The sequence below is a fragment of the Pelecanus crispus genome, chromosome 5, assembly GCF_030463565.1.
Source record: "Pelecanus crispus isolate bPelCri1 chromosome 5, bPelCri1.pri, whole genome shotgun sequence".
In the NCBI taxonomy this organism is placed as follows: Eukaryota; Metazoa; Chordata; class Aves; order Pelecaniformes; family Pelecanidae; genus Pelecanus; species Pelecanus crispus.
This window is the reverse complement of record NC_134647.1, coordinates 313,591-341,448: the sequence shown is the minus strand read 5'-3', so window position 1 is coordinate 341,448 and position 27,858 is coordinate 313,591. Positions and strand designations below refer to the sequence as shown.

The following is a 27,858-nucleotide window of genomic DNA, read 5'->3' as shown; positions in this document are numbered from 1 at the left end:
TTTCTAGTGGGATCTAATTTGGGTTGCATGATGTACATTTAGGAAGCATAAATAATTTGTGTATGAGTAAACTATAAGCGGCCATGTTTTGACATGTAAATATAACTATTTTTAGTTACTAGAAGAAATCAAGTAAAATAAACAGTGACATTTGCATGTGTATTGAAAGGCTTTGACCATATTGGTTATTGCACTGAAGAACACAATTATTATGGCATATTAACAATAATCGCACTTTATATAGTATATCTAATCACCTTTGGGTGCTATCTTAAAGCAAAATGATTTATTGTTTATTCGTGGAAAAAGGTACAGCAGTGAAATGTTTAGTAAGTGTTTTTATGGATGACCCAAGAAATTGATGGAGTGAAGATGAAAGTTTGAGGAAAAGTGTATGTGCAGTTGTATGACAAGATGAAGTTGTGAAGTTGTTTTTGGAGGAAATAAGGTTTGTATTGACAAGAACATTCTGAAAATAAACAGACGTAGGGACATTCCTACGAGTGCAGTTAGGTTGGAGCAGTCAACTTTACCTAGTCACTTTTATGTCTTGTTTGTATACAGTGTTTTATGTACATTGTAAACAGCCGTATCCATTTTTACAAATTCTTTGTTTGCATCATTATGCTTTAGCTTATTTATTGTTTCTTTGATATTTTGTACAAGTCCTATATTAGTCTTGTCCTGTAGTTCTATTTTTGCACAGCTACTGTATTTTTTCCATACAAAATAAAGATTGTTAATATACCTGTGGGATGAGATGCAGTCACTGATGGTTACAGGAGAAACTTTATCCCAACTTTTCCAACTATGTGTTCAGTAATAGGGAACAGAGAAAGACACATTTTTGGCTTTTAAATTAGAAAAAGAAATATGGATTTCTTTTGCTATTTATCTTCTGACAGACTAACTTGTGAAATCAAGACTCAAAACTCATAAATGTAGTGAAAATTTTAAGAAAACTTTATTTGAAAAGCTGTGAAGCTGAATACTTCATTTGTTAAGCAGAAATACCACAAAGTAAAATTACCAAAACTTAAGTTTTTCAGTCATTTTCTGGGAGCTACCAACAGTGAAGATTTTCTTTCTAACAAACATTGAAATGGCAGCCACTGATTAGAACAGAAACACGATTTCTTCTTTCCAGTTGTTTCTGATACAATTATTCCCTTGAGCTACAATTTCATTTCAATTAATTTTAAAAAACAACTTCAAACTCAGTGGTTTAACTATACTTCTGCTGAGTCTCTAGCCAGCGACTAATAGCCATTTTCAGTGTCCTGTTTGGTGTAAGCATAAGAGAGGGGAGAGGAAGATTTGTCATGGGACTAGATCGTCTTTTATTGGTGATCCAGTTTTCCATTGCTTCCTTTTCATAGGAATAGCCATCTACAAAGAAACCATCATCAAAAGCTTTTACTACAGATGCTTGGGCACTGTTACACTGTCAAGATTTTTAGCTATTTAAATTTAAAAGGGGTGTAAGGGAATCAGTATTTCCAAACAGGAAAACTGAGATAGAGAAAAATTACATGCTTTACCATAAACTCATACGTATTTGTTTCAAATTACATAGTTAAAGGTATCACAATAAAATTTCACACAGCAGTGTTAAGATCAAAATTTGGTTCAACTTCTTAAATATACTGTACTTGGCAAACTAACGTACAAGCTATTTCGGAAAGCACTGTGAATTTGTCAGTCCATCACAGCGGCATCGGTTCATTGATGACTACACAGCAGCGTATTGTTTGAGACACTTGCAGCTGTGTCTGCAGCCTTTCCCCAAAGAGCCAGCTCTGCAGTCGGCATGGGCTGGGGCTATCACAGGACACACAAGATGCAGATTGCTTTAGAAAAGGCTCCACCTATACAGGGATCTTTTGCTGCTGTAGTGATTTCAGCAGGCTTTGAATTTTGCCTCACGTCTGTTAGCAGCAGAGGTGCCAGCAACAGACGTTTGCAAAAACGAGCCCTTTCCCACCCAAGGGACGGTCTCTGATTGATAAGGTCATGGGATTAAGCCATGTTCGTGCATGAACTTGGGACTGAGGTACACAAGTGGCAAACAGGACTAAATTATCTAAAATATTCCTGTGTCCTTATTTGTGGTTAAGGCATTATATACAGTACAGATAGATGCAGTTCATTATAAGGCTGTAAAAAGGAATCATCAGTCTAAGTAAACACTGAACAGTGAGGTGATGAGCCAAGAAACTGCAGTTGGCAACCAGCATTTATAACAACAGTGCTTACTCAGGTCCTTTAAAAAAAAAGGGCCTTTAAAGACCAAGCAGATGATGCTCATCATCAAGTTACCTGCAACCACAGCAGCTTAGCTCTGTTTAGAACTAAAGATAACAAATTACTCTAAAGACACCATACTAGACATTGTCAAGTCTCACCAAGCATTTGCAAGTAATATCCCCCATACTTACAAAAAAAAACCACCACCACAACCCCACAATGTTTGTATTCGCTAGTTAAGGACAATGGGAGAGGAAAGCTAAAGGGTACTGAACCATTGCTGTATATGAAACAGAGTTGGTAATAACACCAGCATGTCAGTTAAAAAAAGCCTAAGGTGGGCAGAACTAAAAAAAAAAAAAATAAAAAAAAAAAATAAAAAAAAAAACCCCACCACCCACACAAAACAAACCACACCCAAAAAAACCACCCCACCACCCTCCCACCCCAGCAGTGCTTTACCAAAAATGTATAAATGGCATACTGGTGTTAAAGGTACTGCACACCTTTGGTTATTAAAACTATTACATGTTAATCACGATTTAAACAAACATTTCCGTTTAGCTGGATCTAAAGTTTTTGAGTAACTTAATTTTCACTTCAGGCACTCTTTATAATAAAAAAACCAACCAAACAAAAAATAAGACAATGAAAGCTGAGGGTTACTATGAACACTTCAGCCTGGTTTCCTGTTTCTGTCTCTAACAGCAAAGCACCAAAATATATTATGCACATGTTAAATAAGACTTTCTTTTCAGTTTGAATGATCCGTGATGTGAAGTAAAAAGCTCTTTAGCAGCCAACAGCTCACACAGGCTGGTGCACAGTGCTCAGCAGGAACGCTGCTGGCACTTGGCTGGCCGACCAAGCCCGGAGCTGGGCACACACTTTGCCCTCCACACCCGGCTCCTTTCAGGGCTTCAGCTCTTCCCGTCAGTGCTGAAACAAGCTCGCTCTTAAAGACCTAGAGGAATAAACCACACCCTGCCCACTCACCCAGGAACACCTCTGGCTGCTGAAACACAAACTCGTGTCCTCCACCCCTCCTCCAACGGAGCTACACTCTACTTCCTTCCCCGGCAGTGAACGTGAGCCACTTAACATGGGGGCGGGGGGCATCTTATTTGGGCTGGTTACTTGAGTAAAAGAAATACGCCGTTTGGCATTCTACCTTCTTTTTATTTTTCCTTAAATTCTACATAGCACAGAGGCATAAAAGTTTTACTTAATTCTTACTTACCTTACTGAACTAAACAAATTATCCAGCTCACTTCAGTTAGTTACTTTCTAATCTCAGAAATATCTCAGTTCCTCCAATTTGAATCTGCAAAGTACCCACATCTTAAAGACAGCTGTGTTCACACTACAGGAACTTCAGTGCCATAGTGCTGGGCAGTGAAGTCGCTAGCTAGTGCATACAGAAGGTTCCAAATACAAAACTATACTTTCCTTCACCTGTCTTGCCACAAACCAACCTTTCTCCTGCTGCAATCACTAACGTTTCTGTTATTATTCATCAACTTCTATAAAAATAAAGCAGTGTGAGGAACTCCCAGATATGCTCACCCTGTGTTCTGAAAAGCAGAGGAATCCCATGTTTCAGGACAGCAGTGTAATACACAAATACTGAATGACACAGGGGCAATATTTATTAGATAGTAAATACTATAATTCATCACACACAGTGTGAACATTTTATTTTAAAAGGTCGACAGGTTCTCTTAAAAATGCCTATCTGATTGTGTAATATACATGTGAATAGCGATTGGCAGTAATTTTCAGCTTTTCAACAAAAATATCCTGCTCTAAAACTATGTATCCTTATTTCAAACATATAAAAAAAGGATATGCAAGGCTGTCCTCCTACTGCTCGTGTTTAGAAGCTCAAGCCCTGTTAAGTGCAGTGCTTACCACTCTAGCAGTTAGCAAACGTTTTCATATTCTGAACGTTTTAATTATCAGAAGTCTGTCTTGATACCTCAAAACTCTATGAAGTTAGTCACTGTTTACAGAGCATCCAAATAATATAGTGGTTTTTTGATGATCATATGCCCCCCACCCCCAAGATTAGAACTATAAAACACTAGTTCTTCACAGAATGTTTTAACTACACATCATCTTCTGGTCCTTGCGTATCTCGGTTCCAAAGTCTTGTTGAATTTAAATGAATCTCATGCTGTACAAACTTTTACGTGTCATATACATGGTGTGCTAAGAGTAGTAATGAGCCTGGTTTTTGTCGCCTGCCCCCCCTCCCCCCACCCCGTGTGCACAATTCCATTTTGCACTTACCAAGACAAGTCTGTAATAGGCTGGTAATTATATTTGCAAAGGCACATAAAGGAAGGAACATTAAAACAAACAAACAAAAAATATCTATACAGCCTCATCAGCAGAGCTGACACTAAGCAAATTGCTTGATACAGTATTTTTTTCCGTATCAGAGATGTAGTTTGGCAAATTAAACATCTACCACAGTTCTATTTTGCAACAGCTATTTAGAATTAGTTTATCTTTCTACAACTGATAAGATATCCCCATTTTTGTGTTTCCACACCTATCTTTACCCTTAAGTCATTCATTTTAGTCAACGTCATTTAACGACATACCTGCTGCAATGACAGGATCCTTCATAAGCTCCCTTGTTATAGGACATAAGAACTCATCAGGGATAGTAACAGAGATCGTTTTCATCCTCAGTTCTTCAATTTTCTGGAGGACTTTACTGCGCAGGCCTAGAGACTCTGAAAAGTTATTCATACATGAAGCGGACAACACAATCGTAAGGTAAAGAGGTTAGGTCTTGCATAAATTAGCAGTTGCGTTACAGAAGACACAGCTCCATCTCACCACCTAATACAGAAAAATCTGCAAATACCCCTGGCCACCACTACAAACAGCTCAGCTACAGCATGTCACTCCTGTTGGTTAACAATAACTTTGTGGAGGAATGAAAACAAACAGTAAAACAAATACAAGCGCAACACTGCTGGAAAGACATGGCTATCCGACAGAACCGCATTTTAGTTGATGCATAATAGAATCACATGCACTGCTGCATGTGCAAAGCTAACTGTAGATACAACTGAAACAGAGTGGAAGACAGCAGTCTTTCTCCCTTGACACTGGACTATATAAATAACAGTATGAAGGTATAAGAGCGCACGAGTGCCATCATCACCTCCAAACAGAAGACTACCTACCACCAAAGCACCTGAGCTGCACTGAGATATCAGTGCTTCAATTATGCTATTTAAAGTGCTATATTCAATGACCTGCATTTATAGTTTCACTATCAAACAAGACAGCCCAAGCAGAAGCAGTGAAAAGACCACGCACTCATTCCACGTAAACAAAAATAATGCATGTTTGATTGGGGGGGGGAGGACACGACACAGACGACAACACCAAAAGAGCTGTATCCAAGAGGAAACTCATGCTGAAAAAACAGATGCAACTTCTGACCTAAACTGAACACCATCTTGTATGTTGGGGGGGAGAACGACATTTCAGAAGAAACTGTTTTCAAAAACATGACTAAAATGCCCAGCAGCCTCATCATCGTTGCCTTTTATACTGACATACAGCTCCAGTCTAACATATACTTAGTGGTCACAATTGGTATTTTTAAATTTGATGGTATATGAATCTATTATTGCAAATGTTCTCAAATTACCTATAGTAATGTGTACTATTGTAAGTGAAGGTAGTAGAGCTGGTTCTTGGCAGAAAACCAAGTCCCTTAAAAAAAAAATCCAATGGTGGGGTTGGCTAGGGGAAGAGGGGCCCGTCATTGTGAGCAGTAAGAATCTTTGGGTTTAGTAAAGATTCAATTCATTAATTTCAGTTCAATTAAATATAATCAATCTCTTTTGCATAAAAATGACCTGTGAAGCCTGAGTGCCGGTATTGTCTATGAAAATTGCATTAGTTTTGGGTTGGTTTTTTTTTTAAAGGAGGAATACTCTGATCTGAGATTTGTGGGACTTGCAAGCTCTTCTCTCTACAATGTACTTATTGTGGTATAAACTCTTTTTCATGATCACATAATGCATCACAAATACCAATTAACACACATTCCCCCATGAAGGACCACAAGTTTATTTAAGTATCCCAAAATTGATTTGAGTAATTAGTATTACCAGTTTACTGAGAATATACAATAGCTGTGAATCTGAAAAAAAGAGCCGTATCTGTGTTTGAGACAGCAGCCATTCTTTCCAACTTAATTCTGAGTACAAGAGGGAAAAAGCTCTGACAATGAGAAAAGTAATTTTATAGTTCTATAAACTGTCACACTACAGTTTTAACCTGTCAAGATTGGAAATGCATCCCAGATATCAGTCATCTTCATCTTGCAACAGCATAAAACATTCCTCCTTTCGAACATTGTTTTATGTCAAAAAGCCTGTGGGTGTAATGTGTCACAATTTTTTCTTCCAATCTAGTAGCGGTAAATAACTAGTTCCTACTCTGCTTAACTTTCCATCTTCAGTACTAAAATAAAGAGTTGATACAACAGTCTTCCAACCAACTGCCCTACTCCATCTGAAGACTGCCAAGCAGGCTGGCCTAAACACACCAGTGCTTCCAGCTTTACTGTACAATTAATCAGCTGCCTCAAACAATGTATGCAAAGGGATAAAACTCAGTCACACTGATAGGCAAGTCATTTTAGTCAGCAAAGACAAAAGATGTCACAGAGTAAGAAAAATATATGCAAAAGAAAAAAATCAACCTAGGTTTCCTTAATAAGGATTATGTAATTACATATGTAAAGATAAAGACGATGTAAGAATTTAAATACAGTACTGAAATACAATAAAAGTTCATGCTTATTCTTAGGAAGAGTTTGCATGGCAATTTTGTAAAAATCTACAAGATCAGTCTGGGATCAAGAAAAAGTAAGAATATAACCAAAGGAAAGAAAGGTAAAAAAGGAACCAAATAATTCTGTACTTATAACTGGATTTTGAGGGCATCTTCTACAATCTTCACCATATGGGCAATTTTTCCTAAAGTCCTCTCATCCAAACAGATTAAAGACATTGCATCCAGTCTGCACCTCAATTAACTACCTCCTGATTAAATCTCTAGTCAGGGATTAAAGAACTATCCACGACACATCATCTTTTGAAAACTAGTTATAAAAGAACACTTAAAATAAGATCTTGTTGGTACAGGCAAAGCACATGCAATTTTCTGTTTAATCTATACTGAGCAATTCCCCCAATGTTTACTCCTATTTCAGTATATGTGTAAGGCATGGTGAATCACAAATGATTCAAATCTGCTCCAAAATGTTGTTTTCAAGCTCATTCTCAAGTTTCTTGATAAAGATGTGAAACAGGAAAGCACTTACTCATACTTTTTGTATGTACCTACCTAGAGCGAAACCTTAAAACCAAGAGGAAGACAAAAACCCCGCATCTTTGAGAGCACATTGCTGATGAAGGGAAGACAAAGTCAGCCTGATCAGAGATTTCAAAACTCAGTTTATGTGTATTCATCCTTGGTTTAAGTTATGTGCTAAAGACACCCTGCAGTAAGTTAGGAAAGGGTTGAACTGCCTTTAAGACATCTGTTCCCTTTACATACCTAACCTAAATCAGGATAGTCTCCCATGAAAAGAAGCCTTCTCAATGTGCTGCAGAAGAAAGGAAAGTATTTGGAATGCCTCCAACTTCTATACAGTTTGTGTGGTATTTAAGTACAAAATTCTTTGTATGATGCTAACCCCTAAACTGAAGGTGTGGTTTTCCAAAAATTAGACCGAGTCTCACCTCCTGCCCACCCTCTGCAAACAACCTGAAGTCAAGATTCACCTTACATTAACACATTCAGTTAGCCTGATAGGAAAAAGAGTATGCAGGCATGGAACAATGTACCCCCCACCTTGTATTCTGAATTGGAAGAGGACGCGTATTCCTTTTTTTCTGACTCAACTGCTTCACAGAATTGCAATGAATGTGTCATTGTGTCTATTAAGAATTAGAAATCCTGAACTTTGCTGAATGTACACAAGTTTTACAGCCAGAATGTGTATAATGGTCACTTTACTTTTGCTCAACATCTTACCGAGTTTAATACAGTGTTACTTATATTATATGACAATTAGGTTGGAAAGAGGCCAGTTCCATTTGCATGGTAATGAAGCATACTTTTCAAAAAGCTGTCAGAAACAACCAAAGAAGCTAACAAAATGTTATGTGAACCACTTGCTGATCACCTTCTCTTAGATTAAACACCTTCAAAGGCATGAGGATACCCTTTTTATTAAATACAAATCAGAGCTGAAGCAAAGACTAACAGGACAAGAAATAAGCAGCCAATAAAAAAATAATAGAAGAAAAAGCTCCTATACTATCAATCATCAAGTAAAATGGTCTAAAAAAAAGTCCCTTTGCAAAGACTGTAAAAAAACTCAAGAGTTCTTTGGTAAGATCTTACGGAAGTGGTAAATGTTGCTTTTTTAGAGCAAAGGAAACAGGTTATCAAGGAGAGAAAGAATGTGCTCATTCAAGTATTTGTATAGTGATAGACTCCTAAAATTTAGTTAAACTAGAATTTGAGTAACACTGAAAAGCATTTAAGTTTCAGGCAGACAGTATTTTCCTATTTTGTAAATGCTTGAGCCATGGCAGATAGAAAGCATTTCTTCAAGTCAAATATTTAAGGCCGTAATTTCTGTTCTGTGCCAATTACAGTTGCAGAATGGTATGTAGAAGCAGGATCAGAAGCATTTACCACTTCAGAACTGATTAATTGGAATGATTTTATTTGGTGACTTTGAGAAGTGTTTTTCATTTTTTCTCTTTTAAAAACGTCTTTCATATAACCATTACAGTGGAACTCATTGCTTCACATTGCATATATGCTGGTTCATATTTGTGGAGTAGCTTATGTTTATTAAGACAATGAGAAATTTCAGTTAGATTTTTTTTTCAAATTTCTTATAGCTGCCTGATACCTGTGAAAATCTCACTCCTTGTCCCATAATATTATGATGGGTGTTAAAGTACCTACTGGAGCTACTTCAGCTCATATGTACAATCAATCCTCACTGCATCCTTTTACAGCAAATGAAAGAGCCAGAAAGCAACAGCTTCCCATAATCAGCCTGTATTCTACATGTGCTCTGTCTGAAGCCACATGCATCCTTTGCAACTTACAGCCTGCCTTACAATGGGCTCTCACAACTCAGATTTTATTTTCTTATTTGAGTTTGAAATTGTTCTCGATAGCATCATTACAAATCTATCAGGCAACATGAGTTTGAAATTGTTCTCGATAGCATCATTACAAATCTATCAGGCAACACATGCTTCTGTTGATTCTTTTTCCCCACAGAGAACACTATTTTCAGCATGTCAGTCCTCATCATTAGTCACACTGCATTCAATTCTCACATAACTTTCTAGTCAGCATTATTTGATTAGCCTCAGCTGCTGATTGCTGCAACAGTTTTAGGCTACACCAATGTTAAAGAAAATGTCTGCAGAAACTGGTGAAGCCAAGTGCCTTTTGTGGATGAGAATTCCTGACAGATTCCCAACATCTCTGTTGATTTCTAGAATTCAACAAAGCTAGTTGACACACAGAGATGCTATGATCTGATACAGACCAATACCACAGACACACACACACAAAAGGAAGGGAGCAGTGTTCCTACAATGAATACTAACTTCTAAAAATGAAACCGTACTTTTTAAAAGGTTTCTTAACTCATTCAGCCTTTTGCTATACTTGATCTCACCTTGGCAAACATACCAGCATGTAATTAACACCTAAATCTAACCATCAAAATGAATAGAGCTTATATTCAGAAAGTTCCAGTGTAGTTCATCATCCTTAAATTTCTTGTTTCAGAATTACCACTGTGGAATCATTACTAATATGGTACTTCCTTGTGATTCCTTCTAAAATGTAATCACAGTTTTGCAATAAAGTGACAGGACAACGTATTAACTAGGACACCTGATGAATTATAAAGTGTCTGAGGCAGGCAAGCTTTGCTTGACCCTTACTAAATGTCAACATCAAATGCTTCACCTCCAAAACAACTAAAAACTAAAACATACCTTGTGTTTTTCTATTATGGTAACAGTGCACTGAAGAATGTCACTGCTAAATTCAAGGTAGTTGACCGCATAGTATTATAAACATGGCACTTTTGCAGACTGATAGGAAACACCAGAGAGTACCCTATTAACCAAAGTCAGAAACATTAAGTATACACAGAATCTAAAACTCCTCTTCCACAGCTTAATGGTACAAGATCTAAAAAGGAAAATAGAAACAAAAGCAGGTAAGACCACTTAACACAGCATTGTTGGTGGAAGTGCATCTAGGTATAAGAAAACACAAGAAAAACTCCAGAAGAGTACTGTGAATGTTGTGATATTAGGGGTTTTTATCAGCCCTGGTAACAAAATAAAAATGCATTTCAGGGAAAAAAAAACATCCATGTATGGAACGCCTAACTCAATTTCATTCCAACATTTCACACATACTCTAAAGATTAAGAACTATTTGGATTTCTATACTCTTACCAATTTTTAATTCATTAGTCAGACTTTCTTTAGTAAGATTCAGCAGTTCTTTGCCATCAATGTTATTCACTTTGAAAAGCCCAACAAAGTCTGCTAAGTCTTGTGCATAAAGCCAGGCTGAAACATCATCCTCTGACCAGTCCTCAACAGCCACCTTTGATTCATTTTCTACAGTATTTCCTTTGGAAAGGAAAGATAAAAGACAATTAAAACCAACAGACAAACAAACAACACCCACCTGCCGCCCAAAAACCCAACAATGAAAAAAAACCCCAGCTCTAAGAACAACGGCAGTCATGAATGCTGTTTTTCAACTGTTCTCAGTACTATACATTCCCCAATGTCTAATAAAAGAAATGCTTATTAGACATTACTTCAGTGGGGGGCAATAATTTGGGTTTGTCTTTTATCTATCAGTTTTCAAAGTTTTGAGGAATTTAATCTCTCAGATGCCCACGCTTATCAAATTTGAATTGAACGAAAAGACAGAAAGGTGTCAGCAGACACTGAAACCAAGTCTCACACATCCTTAGAAAAGCAGACCAAAGTCCAGACTTACTCTTGTGCTTTGAACAAAGATCTATGTACCTTTGTTCCACATACTTTAGGTGCTGATATATTTTGTAACATTAATTACCCTGGTTTTTTCACCTATAACAACTGGTAAGCTGTATTTCTTGTTGACAATTATGCCTGCAATTAGCATATTTTCTGTTTAACTCATCACCAATGATACTTGTCCAAAAAGTCTTTCAGTGCTCTGGGAATAATATTCATCTCTTAAATGCTGTCCAGAGAGTAAGAAATAGCAAATATCAGAAAAGAAGATATAGCAGATTAACAGAATTAAAATACTTCTAGTATACATTTTCTTTAAAAAACAAAAAGATAATACCTCTGTAGGACATTAGTAATATCAATTCTGAGAAAAGAAATAATGTGCACATAATCCTCAGGTTACAAATTAACTCCATCTTCAGAAGGTGTTCAACAATATTGTGCTTTAAAGAACAGATTACAAATATTTCACACACTAACCTGCACAGGGTTGCTGAAGGTCAAACTGCCATATGTTCACAGTTTTATCCATTGAACCTGTGGCAAGTAAAGGACTATGTGGTGCAAAAGCACAAGTTGTAACATATCTAAAAAAAAAAAAAAAGGTGTGAAAATTCACAAGGAAAGGATTTAATTTCTTTTATTTATTAACAGTAAAACAGAAAAATCATACTGAATTCTTACCTGGTATGCTGAGACAAAGTATGAAGCGTATTGCCAGTACTCTGTAAAAGAATATTTGTGATTTTAAATCTTAAAGAATAAAAAGAATGGTCATTCAAAATAAGGAATAATATTGCTTCTTGGAAGATGACAGAAGTTACCTTCAGAAAAGTTATACAACCTTGCCAAAGCTGATCAGCAGCAGAGTCAGAAATGCAACTTGACTTTCCTGCTTGAAGCCCCCTACTCAATTCACCAGAACACTGCTATCCTTCAAGAATCAGCCAGCATGGAACTTTCGGCATAACAATGCCAGAAATACCAACTGAATTAATTACATCCATATTGGCTGGTTGCTCATGTGCATAAAAACATTTCTTCTATAAATCTAGGATTAAAAATGACTAAAAGTGAAGAGGTAACTGAAATTCAAATAGACTTCATGCTACAATCCTTGAATTGGGCCAATAATTAATCACACCTGTGGTTCTCCTATTTGGCCACTAGATGCTACTAAAAAACAAATTCCTGAATTTCTGCACCATTTTAATTTATGATCTGAAGGATCTTCCTTCTTATGAAAGATACCATTTGACAGGTACAGACAGATTGGAAAGATGAAGAGCAAAGTTATTCTGAATCACTAATTGATTGGTCAGCACTCCATTTTTTTCAGCTGTCCATCATGAGGAAAGTGCTCTATTTTAGGTTGAAATCTCTCTCCCTCCCACGAAGGTTTATTGTCTCCACTTCTCCTCAACAGCTATAAAAGTTATTGTCCCATTTAGTAAAAACCTAAGGCCACAAAAGCTAACAAATAGTATTAAGAAATACTTATGGTGTGGTTTTCTGCATCCTTCCATTTTCTGGGGTTCCAAAAATCGAGGGGACTGCTGACGTACCTGTCTAAGCATTAAACTACTAAAATAATTGGGCCAAAAATTGGGAAGGTATCAAATTAGTGATTTTGGTGAAAAACTTTAACCCTAATTAAAAAAATGTATCAATACAATAGTATGTGCAGAGCAAGCTGGAGAAGCTTAGAATTTGTTCACCCTTCATTTCAGCAAAATTATTATTATTTTTAATACTATAAAGTACTAAAGGTAAATACCACTTACAGGTGGACTATGAAGGATGTAATAACACTATTATAGAAAATGCCTAAACAATATGTTTTAAAGAAAAGACACTGTATTTAACATCGAAATTTTCTTGAACTCTTTATTACACTTCTATTTTATGTGCACTTTCTATATAATTAACTAAAGAATTTCTATGATCACCATTCCTGATTTTATGTCAAAAGCTACAGTCTCTCTTGCTTTGGAAGCTAAGATAATTTTAGGATAACAAAAAATCCTTCTACTTCAATATGAACATAACATGTAAGTATGGAATTCATTGAATAGTACTCCACTGCAGAGAAATCAAGTGACAAACCCCTCAAAGAAATGTAAATAAAAAGTGAGAAAGACTGATCAATTCTCAAGAGACATTTTTCCTCTAACTCCTCACTCCCCCCCCCAAATGCATAGTAAATATTTTGGGATTATACAGTTCTTATTCTTTAATATTTCTTTACATTGATAGGACACTGCAGAAGCAGTGCTGATATTTAAAGACAACAATCCAAGGAATGATCTTGCATTATGCTATACTTACAGTTTCATGTATTATGACACACTTGTCCACAGACCTTTTAAAAAAAACAAAAACACATTGACATTAAAATGTCATCACCTCCACCCTCCTGGGTCTTTCAAACATAAGAGTGACCTTGCAACACCACTGGCAACTCCCTTATCACCCTCTAACAAAGACTAATAATAATATTGGTCTGTAACTGATGGTTCATGACTAATTTTGGGTCTTAACCATTATTCTGTACAGGACTGACATCAAAAACACAGGTCTACAGTTATCTCAATCAAGCACTTTTTACAGAAGAAAGGCTTATGTTGCCATACTCTGGGTGTGAATCAGTGAAGAAATTTTTAATCCCAAACAAGTCTATCAGAGACAAAAATCTCAAGATATTTAACTTTCTAAAAAAGTTCCTGAAGTGTGTGAGTGAGAAGGAAATCCTAAATGGTGTCCCAAAGAGACGGCAAGGTTGCAGTGTAGATTTGTAGTTTTAATAGATGCTAGAGTACCCAGATGAAAGGCCACATAAGTGCACCAAAACCAGGAAATCATGAATCTCATTACAATACTCAAGAGAACACGGCTTGTAACATCCCAGATTTCAAATTCAAATCACCCACAAGACAGACCAATTGGAAAGACACTTCAATAGTTCTGGAGGTCACAGAACTATTCCTTAATTATTGGAAATGTACTTTGAAATCTCCAACTCTTTTGAACTTTGTTTTGTAACACTGAAGCATGACCCTGGAGAGCCACCTGCATGAAATTTAAACAAGTAAAAGATACTGCTTACCCTGAAACTAACATCTGCCCATCATAAGAAAACGCACAAGCCAGAACCGGGGCAGAATGTCCATTCAATGTGCATTTATATTTTAATTCAACACCTAAAAATACAAAAAGTAGATTATTATATATGGACACATTTGACAAGGTATAAGACAAGCTGCTTTTAGAAGGGTAAAGCTGCACCCAAGATCTGACACACTGTAACATCTGTAACACACTGTCTACAAAAAAGGGGATAAAAGATCACAGAGGCAACTTAATTTTAACTTCTCTGGCTTCCTCACTTTGTAGTCTTAGCATGTCTAATGTTTTAGATAATTCAATGTGTATCTGTACACAAAACATTCATCCTTACAGATTTCTATATAAAAGAGATTACAAAAAAATACCCACTGAAGAGGTTTTCGGCCATCTGCCTAGTCTCTACATAGCAGTCACACATCTACATTACAGTTTCAGCAGGAGCCAACACTGTTTTCATTTCTCCAGCCCTTGCTCAAGGGTCAAGATGTACTGAAAGGATACCTCTCCATAGCCCGGTAGATTAAGAGGTTTCAACCTATCAAACTGCTCAAAGGCCACAGTAGAAATATTACTGGTTACCAAAAGATAAAAATGCTAATTAAAACCAAATGTTTATCATAACATTAAGTTTGAGGGAATTGGGAGGTTTTTTTATGTTTTTTATGCTTATGTTTACAATTATTGATAAATAGATCACTAAATAAAACCTACAGGGCCTAATGTCACAATGTGCTGCATGCCTTAGCTGCTCTCCTGCTAAACAATTAAAAGAAAACTTTCAATTTGTGGTTAGTTTGGCTTTGAATCCATGACGGCAGTATAAATTTGATCTTAAATGTAAATTGTCACTAAAGACTTAACACATTGGAATATGAAAAAAAACATCACTATACACACCTAAGAAGTCTGCAAACAAAATAAGCCAGAGTTTGATCTGATTATCTTGACCACAAGAAGCCATCTGGAAGTATCTGAATCCATGTTCACCGTCTGGTAAAATTCAAATATATTAATGGGAATCAGAAGCACTGAAAATAACAGCATATCAGTAAACTACATCACCATTCTTACACTGGAATTTAGTAAGTTTCCTTCATCTCAGCACTACTTTTAAAAAAGTGTTAATAAAAATAACTGCAGAAGTTCTAAAAAGTATCACCGTTATACTGTTTCCTGAACAAGCAGCTAAAGACCAGAACTGGGCTCGTATTTTAAGTTTTCTTGATGGCAGATGTTTGATTCCTCTATCTACTGAATGCAACAATATACTTTTAACCTAAATGATATGGTTATACGCATTTCTTCTACAGTTCAGTAGCTCTCAAACTTAACCACATACGGATGTACAAAATTTGAGAGTATCCGACAGGCTATGTTCACATCTTTAAACGTTCAACTCTTCATTTCTATAAACTAAGTGATGTTTCATGACTGCAGTCCAGCCAGCCACTTGAGAAATACTGCATTAAAGATGAAACACAACAGTAACAGTTTTATGGCTTTCCCCTCTCTATTCAGTGGATATGAACATTTCCAAATTATCATGTTCCGTTCTAAACGTGTTTTTTTCAGCCCATTCTCAATTTTTTTTTTTTCATTCTTAAGTCCTGTGCCAAGTTATTTCTGCTCTTCTACTCCACTGAGCTGGCATACAAGCCTGACACAAGTCACCATAACAATCCTTCAGTGGCATTACCTCTGCCAGTACCAAGTCCTACAAGAATCACCAGGATTAAGTCTGGAAATCAGAAAATCGTAACAGACATTGTAAGGGCTCATCTTTCCAGCTCTGTAGTTACCAGGAATGTCAAAATATTTAAAATGTCAAGTGTCTTACAAAATAACCCCGGAGATTTTACCTCCATTTTTCCACCACATAAAGTATATTTTAATTTCATATGGTTATCACAATAAAATCCTAGTATATACATAGACCTATTTGTTCACAGAGCAGAGCTGCTATGATTGTGGGAGATCTTAGGACTTACCTCAAATCTGTTAAAGCATCGAAGTGCATCATTTTTGCTAGGGTTTTACAGTGTAAGATTTGGGTCTTACAGAGAGATGAGTAGCGCGCATTAGCTATCATGTTGTAAAAACACGTGTTTCTTGGTAACTAAGATATGTTACTTGGAAACTTGGTCTGGATGCGAATTCTGTCATGATGCACAGACTTTGCTGCTATTTTACAAGTCACCAACTTGTGAATGGGGTATTACAGCATTACAACATGCAGAGCATGCAGAGCTCTTTGGGGTAACTTGGAGGAGGACTATGCTGTCTTCCACTGGGGTTCACCAGAAAATTTTAGCAAGATCTGCCCATTTTTTACCAGTATCGCTAGGTAATTTCACTGAAGTTTACTCATTCAGGAGGAGGACAGCACTGAAACTTTGCAATTGGACGGGAAAGCCTGCACAGCATTACAAACTGCTATAGATCTGACGAGCTTCTAAGCAACTGTGACTGAGTCCACTTTAAAAGTAGGAGAATCATCCGTTACAAACAGTCTAAAGCACATAGAACCAATCAGAAACTCCAGTTCTAATTTTGCTCCAAATTAAGCAGGTAAGAAGAGTCTCAATCTAAAACCATCTTTAATTGTAATTGGATAAGCACTACTTGTATGGATTTTGTAATGTGTTAAATCTGCCAATAATCCCGGAAGTTCCAATCCTTGGTGATTAAACAGCAACACACAAAAAGGAAAAATGCTGACTTTCAATAACATATGGCTTAAATAAAATTAAGAATGATCATAAATCAGCTAAAAAAATCCACAGTGTAGGAAATACTTGCTTTCTTGCCTATTTCTCTCTATCTTGGCAGAATGCTGGAGGGTTGGTAACATACTTTTTTAAACAAAGAGAATAGTCTCAACAGGAAATGGAGCGGTGGAAATTACACTCTGATCTGTTTCAGCTTCAACATGTCCCTTTGCTCTCAGATGCAACTCTTAGTTCACAATGGAGTTTTTTGGGTAGTATTTTCACCAAGAAAGATCTAGAGGTGTTATTTAAAGATTAATCCCCTTTCTGTTGTGACAGATTAATTCAGTGCTGTCCACACCTTTCAGTGGAGACACACTTGATTGATTTGGTGTTGTCAGTCACTAATTCTCTGTACTGAAGTACATGCTCACATCCTACTTCCTCATCTTTCTCCTGCTTCTGTCCTTCTTTTTCCCCCGCTGCTTCTCCTGCTTTCTTCCTGCTCTGCACCACCTTCTTAGACAAGGTGGCACACAGACAGCAGTACTTATTGTCATGTTTAGCACTGAAAGATACAAGTGGCTGCTCAGTTATAATTTTTGGTACCTTTGAAAGAGCAGCTCATGGGTACTCTGAAAACAGAAGCCTACGTATCTTTACGGAGACCACTTTATCTCCACAGTAGGTCTGGAAAGCACAAAAGTATGCTCACAAGGTTGTTAAGACAAGTTACAGCATTACTTCCTAAATGTGAGAATGAGGCTTCTGCCCTGTTTCCCAACCTCCACCAAAAGCAGATGACTACGTGATTTTCTAACTCTTTATTAAACACTTTTACCTGACAAAAATTTATACAAATTAACCTTTCAGCTTTTCAGACCTTTATAAATATTTCAGCATTTGTAGTATGTGCTTGCTCGGCTATAACACTTTCCTGTACTACAATTAATTTCTAACAGGACATTTCAAATAGAAGTTGTTCTTGTTTGCACAAAGGTTTCTTCCCGCTATACAAGCAGCTCTTCAGTATTCCCACACAAACAAAAAGTCGGTGTTGCGACATAATTGTACTCATTTTGGCTGGTATAGTAGCTCCTACAGTGCTGCATTTTGGATTTGTGCTGAAAGCAGCGCTGCTAAGGCGGGGATGTGTCCGTTCCTGCTGAGCAGCACTTGCACACAGCCAAGGCCGGTTGTGCTCCTCACCCACCCCACAGCGAGCAGCCGGGGGGCACAGGGAGCTGGAGGGGACACGGCCGGGACAGCGGGGCCCAGCTGAGCCCCGGGACGTCCCACACCGCACGGCGTCGTGCTCGGCACGATGGGCTGGGGGAGGAGGGAGGAGATTTTATAGCATTTGCCTTTCCAAGCCACCGTTAAGCGTGATGAAGTCCTGCTTTCCTGGAAATGGCTGAACACCTGCCTGCTGATGGGAAGCAGTGAATTAATTCCTTCTTTTGCTTTGCTTGCACATGCAGCTTTTGCTTTCTCTCTTAAACGGTCTTTATCTTAACCCATGAGTTTTCACGTTTGCCTTTTGATTCTCTCCCCACCCCACTGGGAGAGAGTGAGCAAGTGGCTGCACGGGGCTGAGCTGCCCACCAGGGTTAAACCACAACAATAATTCTAAAATTGTGTACACACAAATGCAAAGCTCTCCCTGAGATAGCTGGAAATTTAAATATGCAATTTTCAGTATACATGATTTTGCATATAGAAAATCTAGGTTCTAATTATTTTAGTTCCACAGAAAGCCTTACAAATGTGAAATGAGCGAAAACTGAACATAATATGCAATGCAGTCCTGAGAAAGGCCTACACAATGCATGCTTTATGCATGCTTTTACAATACCCAAATATATACAAGAATATCAGATTACATTCTCAAAAGAAAAAATTAAGTTCTTGCCCATCACAACTGTGAAGAAGCACATAATGACAAAACTGAAATGCAAGTTACACACTGAGGTCAGCTAAAACAGCTGTAAGGCATTTCAACAGTACCACATCTTAGTGGGACACGTGAGATTCTGGGCTCATTGCTCCCTCAAATTCCTCCAACTGGAGTGTCAGGTACAGGAAGACAGTCTGTCTATTCACATCCCACAGCTCAAGCATTCAGCTTATTAGGTTTACAGTTCTTTGCATTGCTTTAATCCCATGCTGCTCCTTGGGGAACCAAAGTATGAAAGTGGGAATGGTAATCAAGCACTGCATCTTCTAACACCCTTGTTAGCCCTGGAGATAGGCTTCACTTACAGACACTGCCCAAACATTTCCAAAACCCTAACACGATAATTAGCTACTGAAAGCTATCCTAAGCATGTTAATCACCTTGTTTGTTGACCTAGTCCATTCCTTGTCATCAACCTGACCACAACTTTTACTTAAGAATATTCAGAATGTTCTAAAACATCAGCTCTTCCCAATGTCATTTGTATCTTGAGCACTGATGACAAAAAGAATACGAAAACAAGAGCTAGAGAAAAATAAAATAACTCTTTTTTTCCACGTTCCTCCCCTGATGAGTCAAGTCACTAACCAGAAACTGGCTGTGAAGAAATATCACAGCAGGTAACGCCAAGATCATGTGCTTTTTCATTATACAGGCATCTCATTTTATCATCCCAAATGGTTAAATCACCACACGATGATCCAGTGACAAAGAAATTTCCATTAGGAGAAAATGCACAGGCCACCAAAGAACCATCTTTAACATTCCCAGATCTGAAAAGCAAGAGTACATGGGATTCGAATTTAGAGTAAGTAACGTTCTGAAGAAGCGATCTCTAAAATGCAATCTGATACAGCAAGACAAACTGTTCTAAGTTTTGCACTTTGGAACTTAGTAACAGAAGGGAGAGAAACTCCAGCCATTGAAAGAGATGCAAAATAAGCACAGCTGCAGGAACCAGGACCTGCTCTTTGACTGCAGGAGGAAAAATGTGAGATGGCACCCCACAGCAATAATTTTAACTGAGTGATAAAATAATTTTCAAACTAAAGACAATCTGCATGGACTTACCATTTGAAAGGTACAATGCACTGTTAAAATTCTATGGCAGGATAAATTTTAAAAGTCAGAGATAAATACACAACTATCGTAACACAGATTTACATGTACACAAACAGGGAAAAAAAAAAGACTCTCACAATTTCTCTGTTCTGTTTTTAAAGACAAAACAGAACACCTACTAACCCATATGATAAGCTGCAGCTGAGTAGAATACTTTGTGATTTATGCTATAGGGTTAATTTTGGACTATTCATATGCAAGAAAAAGCAATGTGAAAAAAAATTATTTCTACATTTTAACTAAGTCAGCCAAAGCACTTTGTAAAGCTGAACTTAAAAGAAAATTCCTAGCAGATATGTTTGTGTGTGGTCAATCCTTAGGAAGGAAGTGGGGTCAACCTAACACCCTTTAGATTATCTGATAGTAACCTAAAGTCAATTGAAAGTGTCTCACTCCTTTTAATGGATACTAGATCCAGCCCAGCATGCATAGTTCAATCTTTAAGTGCAGGGAGGGAAAAAAAAAAAAATCACAGCCATAAGCAACAGTCATACATCAAGAAACGTCAGTCTTATTTACTCTGTATTTTGTAGAACAGCTGCTCATTCTCTTCTGCTGATAGACATTTTACTTAGTGCCAGAGGGGTCAAACTTAATGCCACAGAAGACAAGTCTCTTTCCTGAGAGTCTCTCTAATCAGACCCAGGACCTTCAAAAAAGCACTGACTCCCTTAATTCTGTCATTAAGAATACTATCAAATACACTACAGTGCTTCCCATTTTTGTATGTACAATTCTTTTTCCTTAGTGCAGCTTTTAACACTTTCCTTCTTTCACAGGAAAAGCTGCAGATTCTGCTCTGAAAATGTAACAGTAAAATAAATAGTACTATATATATTCAGAGTATGCATTTAAGACTTTCAAGGCCAGATATCAGTATCATAACTACTGAACAGGAAACAGAGAACACTTCAAGAAATAAACATATTAACTTGCTTTTATGTTGTTCACATCCATCATAAAGACGATTTAAATAGCCATCTTACTTCACAATTTGAACAGTCAATTACAACAGTTGAGCTGATAAGGAGTAGCTGGATACCTTTGTTGTAATTACAATCCATATATTTAGTCAAGTGACATAACAGTGTGGTAAAAACTGTTCCCTTTTTTAGCATCAACACAATCAACTGTTGCAAAAGAAACAGGGGACCACAGACTGACATCAGATGGTTAACTGAAACCCTCTGACATAATTTTTTAGTACCTTGATAATTTCTAAGTAATACTGATCTCAGCTTTAAGGAAACAAGACAGATGCGATTACAAATGACAATAAAAAAAATTCATCAGCTGAAAATATATATACACACACATCCCAAAATGTATACAATTAAAGTTAAGCTGACTACTGTTGTCATGTTCACACTTTGAAATGAACTTTTAAAAGTGAAGTGAAGCAGACAGGATTGGAACGTTCAAGTTTTTTCTTGTTTCTTTACAATGGAAACACCAAAGTAGAATAATTTCTGCTTAAAACAACAATACGTAGTTGTTCTATGTATGTTCTGTGTATATTCTATGTATAACTATGTTCTACATAGTTATTATACATCCACCATTCAACTAGGAGGCAATGAAGGATGTAGGTCTAAAACATGCATCACTGCATATATTAATAGCATATACTTGTAAGAAATTACTTTTTCATATTCCTGAGTTTTACCCTGTCAGTAACAAGTATTCTGAATAAAAAGAACCAAAAAAGAACCTCTTCACTAGTAATACCTCAAAATAGATAAACCCTTAGACTTCAGAATACTAAAGATTGAAATTCCCAATTTTTCTTAAAGACAAAACTAAGAAACAATACATAATCAATAGCTTTCTATTCTCTGAAAACAAAACCACCATTTCAGTGTTTCTGTATGCATTACAAACAACAAGGTGGCAAAAATCTATTACAGTTCTGTTTATGGACAGGTTTCCAGATTTACACGATTTCAGATAACTGTAATCAATCATTTTGAAAAATTTTACAGTTCCCATCTAAATCACTGCTGTGGAAGGCAAAGATAGAGAGGCCACAAAAGCAGTAACACGCTTGACAGGGGATTACCAAAACCAAACAAGTCTGGCTTTCAGAAATGGCTGCTCCCTCATCCTGAGTGAAACATCTCATCAGTTCTCCCAAGCTCTTAATTTCTTCCCTAACTTTAGAGACATATTGTGTAATTGCTGCTCTAAAACCTAAATAATGTCTTGCCTAAGTACAGATTACAACTGGCCTGAAGACTTTACTGAAATAGAGATGTAGAAGAGGACTTTGAAGATCACCCTAAGGTTCATGCCTTTAACTGTGCAGCATCACTAAAAATGCTCATCTGCTTTGTTTCAAATGTATCCTGGAAACCCACGTGAAATGTTGACTGTCATACTTAACTCACTCAGTTCCAATACTCCTTGCTGTCACTGTTAAACTGTATGGTTTCAGGATATACCAAGTCTCCAAACTCTTTGATTGCTGGATTACTATCAAGCTTCTAAGACCTTCCTGGACTCCAAGTAGCCTTGTAATTAAATGATTAGTTAAAAATCACTATGTATAATGCAATAGAAGGCACAGAGCACAGTCAGGCTCCACTAACTGTATATTACGTATCATAGTTTGTTGGCCCACTGTTTAGAAACCAGATGCATGCAGTATGCAATGCATTATGATTTCATGTTAAATCAACAAAAATGCTTCCATGAACTTAAAAAAAAAAATAAAATCAGGATTTAGATGAAAGATAATTTAGTAAAAATTAAAGCTCCTTGAATTTGCATTGTTTAACTTAAAAAAAAAAAAAGAAAAGACTCAGCACTTCTCCCTCTCCTATTGATAATCTTTTGGTCTTCTAAATCCTATTCCTGTTTCTTTGTGATGTCAATCAGTGGTGTAAGTCTGCAAGCGTTGTACACAATACAGCACAGTACTTAAATTATATTCTTGTCACCGTAAACAAGGCTGTCAAAAAATATTTGGCACTCACCTGTACAGTTTCAATGACTGCATGTTCCAAAGAACTACACTCCCATCCGCTGCCCCTGACACTAGATATGTGGACTCAGGAGAAAATCGGCAGACTCTAACAGGACTGCCACTGGGCTGCTCTAGCACTGCCAGCATCCGACCATCGCGAGTGTCCCAAACCATGGTAGTGCCATCTGTTGAACATGAAGCTAAAAGGTGTCCTGATGGAGAGAAGCAGCAGCAGTGGACAGCATATGTATGACCTCTTAAAGGTGAGTACGGAAGCTGAGCAAAGTTGTTTAAAGAATAAACACGAATTGTTTTGTCCAAGGAACAAGTAGCCAAGCACGATGATGAGAAGGCACAGCAGTTGACATCATCACTATGATCTGCTAAAGTGCGAATTAATGTCGCCATTTTATCTACTTTCAACAAAAATATCTGAAAAAAAGTTTAACAGTTAGACTTACCTCTCCTACTTCATAAAAGAAACACACTATCTTAACAAGACACATTCTTCAGGGAAAAAATAATTCATTTGCAGAGGCAGATTTTTCATTTAAGCATTGTTTTATCTTCAACTTAAATCAGAGATTAATCACAGCAATCAGATGAGGGGTTTATGACTTAGAATTAACATATCTAAACCTTCAATGTCAACTTGCAATTTTGCAGTACACACAAGATTACGTAGTAGCTACTTGGTCTTAGAGCACTGGGAAAACAAGTTATTCTAGTTATTTAATTTATGCTAAGAAGTTTGCTGCTCAAATTTGTTATTATCTGCATCTACACTAGAAATAATGGAGTAAATGGACACTGTAGAAGACAGCAAAAGCATTAATTAGGGTTGCACCAGGAATACAGAATCATAGAATGGCTTGTGTTGGAATGGACCTTCAAAGACCATCTTGTTCCAACCCCCCTGCCATGGGCAGGCCCATCTTCCAGTAGGTCAGGTTGCTCAAAGCCCTGTCCAACACTTCGAGGGATGGGGCATCCACAGCTTCTCTGTTCTAGTGTCTCACCACCCTCATAGTAAAGAATTTCTTCCTCACACCCAATCTAAACCAATCCCCTTTCAGCTTAAAACAACTGCCCCTTGTCCTGTCACTGCAGGCCCTGGTAAAGTCTCTCTCCATCTTTCTTATGATCCCCCTTTATGTATCAAAAGGCTGCTATAAGGTCTCCCCAGAGTCTTCCCTTCTGCACGCTGAACAAACGCAATGCTCTCAGCCTTTCTTCACAGGAGCGGTGCTCCAGCCCTCTGACCATTTCCATGGCCTCCTCTGGACCTGCTCCAAGAGGTCCATGTCTGTCTTGTACTGGGGACCCCAGAGCGGGACGCAGTGTTCTGTGTGGGGTCTGACCAGAGCTGAGCAGAGGGGGAGAAGCACCTCCCTCAACCTGCTGGCCACGCTTCTTTTGATGCAGCCCAGAATACGACTGCATTTCTGGGCTGCAAGCACACATTGCCGGCTCGTACCTAATTTTTCATCTACCAATATTCCCAAGTCCTTCTTCGCAGGGCTGCTCTCAATCCATTCATCCCCCATTCTGTACTGATATGGGGGATTGCCCCAGCCCGGGTGCAGGACCTTGCCCTTGGCCTTTCTGAACTTCACGAGTCGGCCCACTCCTCATGCCTGTCAAGGTCCCTCCGGATGGCATCCCTTCCCTCAAACAAATCCACTGCACCACTCAACTTGGTGTCCGCTGCAAACTTGCCGAGGGTGTACTCAATGCCACTGCCTATGTCACTGATGAAGATATTAAAGCAGTACTGATCAAAGTATGGACCCTTGAGGGACACCACTCATTACTGGTTTCCATTTGGACACTGAGCCATTGACTGCAACTCTCTGGACATGGCCAGCCAGCCAACTCCTTATCCTTCTCACAGTCCACCCATCAAACCCATCTCTGATTTAGAGACAAGGATGTTGTGTGGGACTGTGTTAAAGGCCTTACAGAAGTCCAGGTAGATGAAATCAGTAGTTCTTCCCTTGTCCACTGATGCAGTTACTCCGTCACAGAAGGCCACTACCTTAGTATACCAATTGTTAGTAGTATACCAATTACTAGATTATTATAGCAATAAATTTTTTTAAATATGATCTAAATGAAAAAAGCCTGGTAAGTTTCCCTACTAATCTAGGATAAAAGTTAAAAGGTGTCTTTTTATTTGGTTTCAAACCATCCTCTCTCTAACTGAAAGTGTCATGTATCCATTTCCAAGCCATCCACATCAACAAACTTTTTTGTGAAAGCGTGGAATTATCAGAAACATGTCTCATCATACCTATAAACCTGAGCCCGGAAATGAAACAGATTGCTAAATCTCCAGCTGGGAGCAAGCCACAAATGTATGCTAGGACTGAAACACAAATCACAGAAAATTCCACTTAGTCTTTGCTTCCACAGACTAGCAGCTATTTTGAACTAATGGCTATGGGAAGCAAGCAAGAATAAAAGCTAACATAAGGTATGGTCTGGGGATGTGACAGGTACTGATTTGCTGGGAAAGAGCCATTGCATCCTCCCTTCTATTATCTTCCCTACTCTTATGAAATCAAGTTATCTGTATCAATACAAGCCAGGTTGTACTTTTTCTTCCTGGAGAGATCTGGTTAGGTGACCTAGTGTGGGACCCCCGTCAGAGGGAGGAAAAGGCGACTGATTTCCTCACCCCTGTAATCTCCAAATATTAAAAAGAACATTTACATCCTCTCTCAGTAATGCTGTGCCTCTGCTTATACAGCAACTAATGCAAAAAGGCAGGCTTTGGGAGTACTTGGTGCAAGAGTCAGGAGTAGGAAAGCCTCACTGGAAGTCAGAGGGCCGGTCTAGGGAACAGGAATGGAGCCATAGCTGCTTTACTAGAACTTGAAAAGACCCTTACTCTGGTCCTTCCTAACCTCCACCCCTTCTCTTTTTTCTTGGCGGTAACAAGTGAAAGATGAAATAAGCAATATTAATTTTGATGCACAGGGAGAAGCAGGGATCCAGAGAGATAGAGCAGCAGGAGAAAGACATACAGAGATGGGAATCTAAATTATTGAGCAGGGGGCAGGTGGGAACAGAGCTGGTCAGAGTACTGCAGAAGACTTACAGAGACTAAAAACATTACGAGAGAAAACATCAACTGGCAGCTGGACAAAATTTCAGTTAGGTGTGAGCACAGTGCTTTCCTTGTACTGCCAAGAAGCTCTATCATTTTTATCTTCTGTGTTCTTTAACATTTGCGTACTACACTGCACAGAGGATGCAACCAGGATGAGGCCCCACTGCTCTGAATGCAATACAGAAAAAGAGTCTTGTACTAACAAACTTACAAAGTTACCTAAAAAGAGGCAAGTAGAGATAACAAAAATAGAATAACTGAGCACAGAATCAAGGGTTGCCTGTTCAGAATGTTTTACAGTAAAATGTAAACATTAGGAGAGTCCTACAGAAGCAAACAGTCAAAGATACTGTTCACTCTTGATTCACCTTAATTCATTTTTATGAGACATGTCCTCAACTTTGCTCTAACAGAAAACAATTAGTACAGTATAGACCCAAGAGCAATGCTTCAGCTATACCAAGAGCATACAAAAAATAATCTTACACTTTTATATAAACACTTTCAGCAACTATAACCACATGCATTCAGCATTCTTTCTCTTCCCAATTACAACTCCAAAAAAGTATGTTTGCATGTCGTCACCGACCCCAAAAAAACTTATCAGGAAGCAGTATCGAAAAGATCCCTGGAAATTACTCTGATCTGGAGCTCACTGAAACACATTCCAATGAATTATACGTTGCAGTTTGCAGATTCAACAGTTGATACACTCCTTTTAAAAATACAGCATTTAGAGCACTTGCTATAATACAATTGAGTAGACAATTGTATATATTCTTTAGAATAAAACCAGATTAAACAATAAATTCGTATCTGCAGGCCTAACATAGATGAGCACTAAGAAATCAGGCAAGGAAGGGAAGAGACCAGCATGGCTGAGTTGAGACCTGCTGGTCAAACTGCAGAGTAAGAGGGAAGTGCCCAGGCAGTGGAAGCAGGGACAGGTGTCCTGGGAAGAGTACAGGGAAGCTGCCCGGTTGTGTAGGGAGGGGGTCAGGAAGGCCAAGGCACAGCTGGAGCTGAATTTGGCAAGGGATATAAACAATAACAAGAAGGACTTCTACAGGTATGTCAACCAGAAAAGGAAGGTTAAAGAAAGCGTACCCCGCCCCGATGAACAAGAATGGCAACCTAGTATCAACAGACAAGGAGAAGGCTGAGGTACTCAACAACTTCTTTGCCTCAGTCTTCACCGGCAACCTCTCCCCTCACCCCTCCCGAGTCGATGGACCACAAGATGGGGACCAGGGGGGTAAAGCCCCTCCCACTGTAAGGGAAGATCAGGTTCGAGACCACCTGAGGAACCTGAATGTACACAAGTCTACGGGACCTGATGAGATGCATCCCAGAGTCCTGAGGGAATTGGCTGATGTAGTTGCCAAGCCACTCTCCATGATATTTGAAAAGTCCTGGCAGTCAGGTGAAGTCCCTGGGGACTGGAAGAAGGGGAATGTTGTGCCCATTTTTAAAAAGGGAAGAAAGGAGGACCCTGGGAACTACCGACC

At 38.1% G+C, this 27,858-nt stretch overlaps 1 protein-coding gene across 4 annotated transcripts; it reads right to left on the bottom strand.

The window, feature by feature from the left end:
• Nucleotides 1–1,112: 1,112 nt before the first annotated feature.
• On the bottom strand, nucleotides 1,113–26,830 carry WDSUB1 (WD repeat, sterile alpha motif and U-box domain containing 1). 4 transcript variants are annotated; one of them, XM_009484904.2, is made up of 11 exons: nucleotides 26,822–26,830; nucleotides 23,246–23,667; nucleotides 19,737–19,921; nucleotides 15,381–15,473; nucleotides 14,464–14,557; nucleotides 13,686–13,719; nucleotides 12,042–12,082; nucleotides 11,838–11,944; nucleotides 10,800–10,979; nucleotides 4,857–4,991; nucleotides 1,113–1,389 (listed from the first exon to the last, which is right to left on the bottom strand). In XM_009484904.2, the coding sequence occupies exons 2-11, from the start codon at nucleotides 23,641–23,643 to the stop codon at nucleotides 1,226–1,228; spliced, it is 1,431 nt and encodes a 476-aa protein (XP_009483179.1). In that variant the 5' UTR covers nucleotides 23,644–23,667; nucleotides 26,822–26,830; the 3' UTR covers nucleotides 1,113–1,225. The 4 variants fall into 4 exon arrangements, with proteins under 4 accessions (XP_009483179.1, XP_075567019.1, XP_075567020.1 ...); XM_075710904.1 differs by lacking the exons at nucleotides 4,857–4,991; nucleotides 26,822–26,830 and having other exon boundaries at nucleotides 23,246–23,643; XM_075710905.1 differs by lacking the exons at nucleotides 11,838–11,944; nucleotides 12,042–12,082; nucleotides 13,686–13,719; nucleotides 14,464–14,557; nucleotides 26,822–26,830 and having other exon boundaries at nucleotides 23,246–23,643.
• Nucleotides 26,831–27,858: the final 1,028 nt, after the last annotated feature.

What these genes read in the sequence shown, in the direction of transcription:
- WDSUB1 (XM_009484904.2), bottom strand. Translation starts at nt 23,643, where the DNA reads ATGGCGACATTAATTCGCACTTTAGCAGATCATAGTGATGATGTCAAC. An exon ending in TTCTTCACAGCCAGTTTCTG is followed by an intron (nt 15,474 to 19,736) that starts GTTAGTGACTTG and finishes GAATTTTACCAG; the next exon opens with ACGGTGAACATGGATTCAGA. An exon ending in TTTGTTTGCAGACTTCTTAG is followed by an intron (nt 14,558 to 15,380) that starts GTGTGTATAGTG and finishes TTGTATTTTTAG; the next exon opens with GTGTTGAATTAAAATATAAA.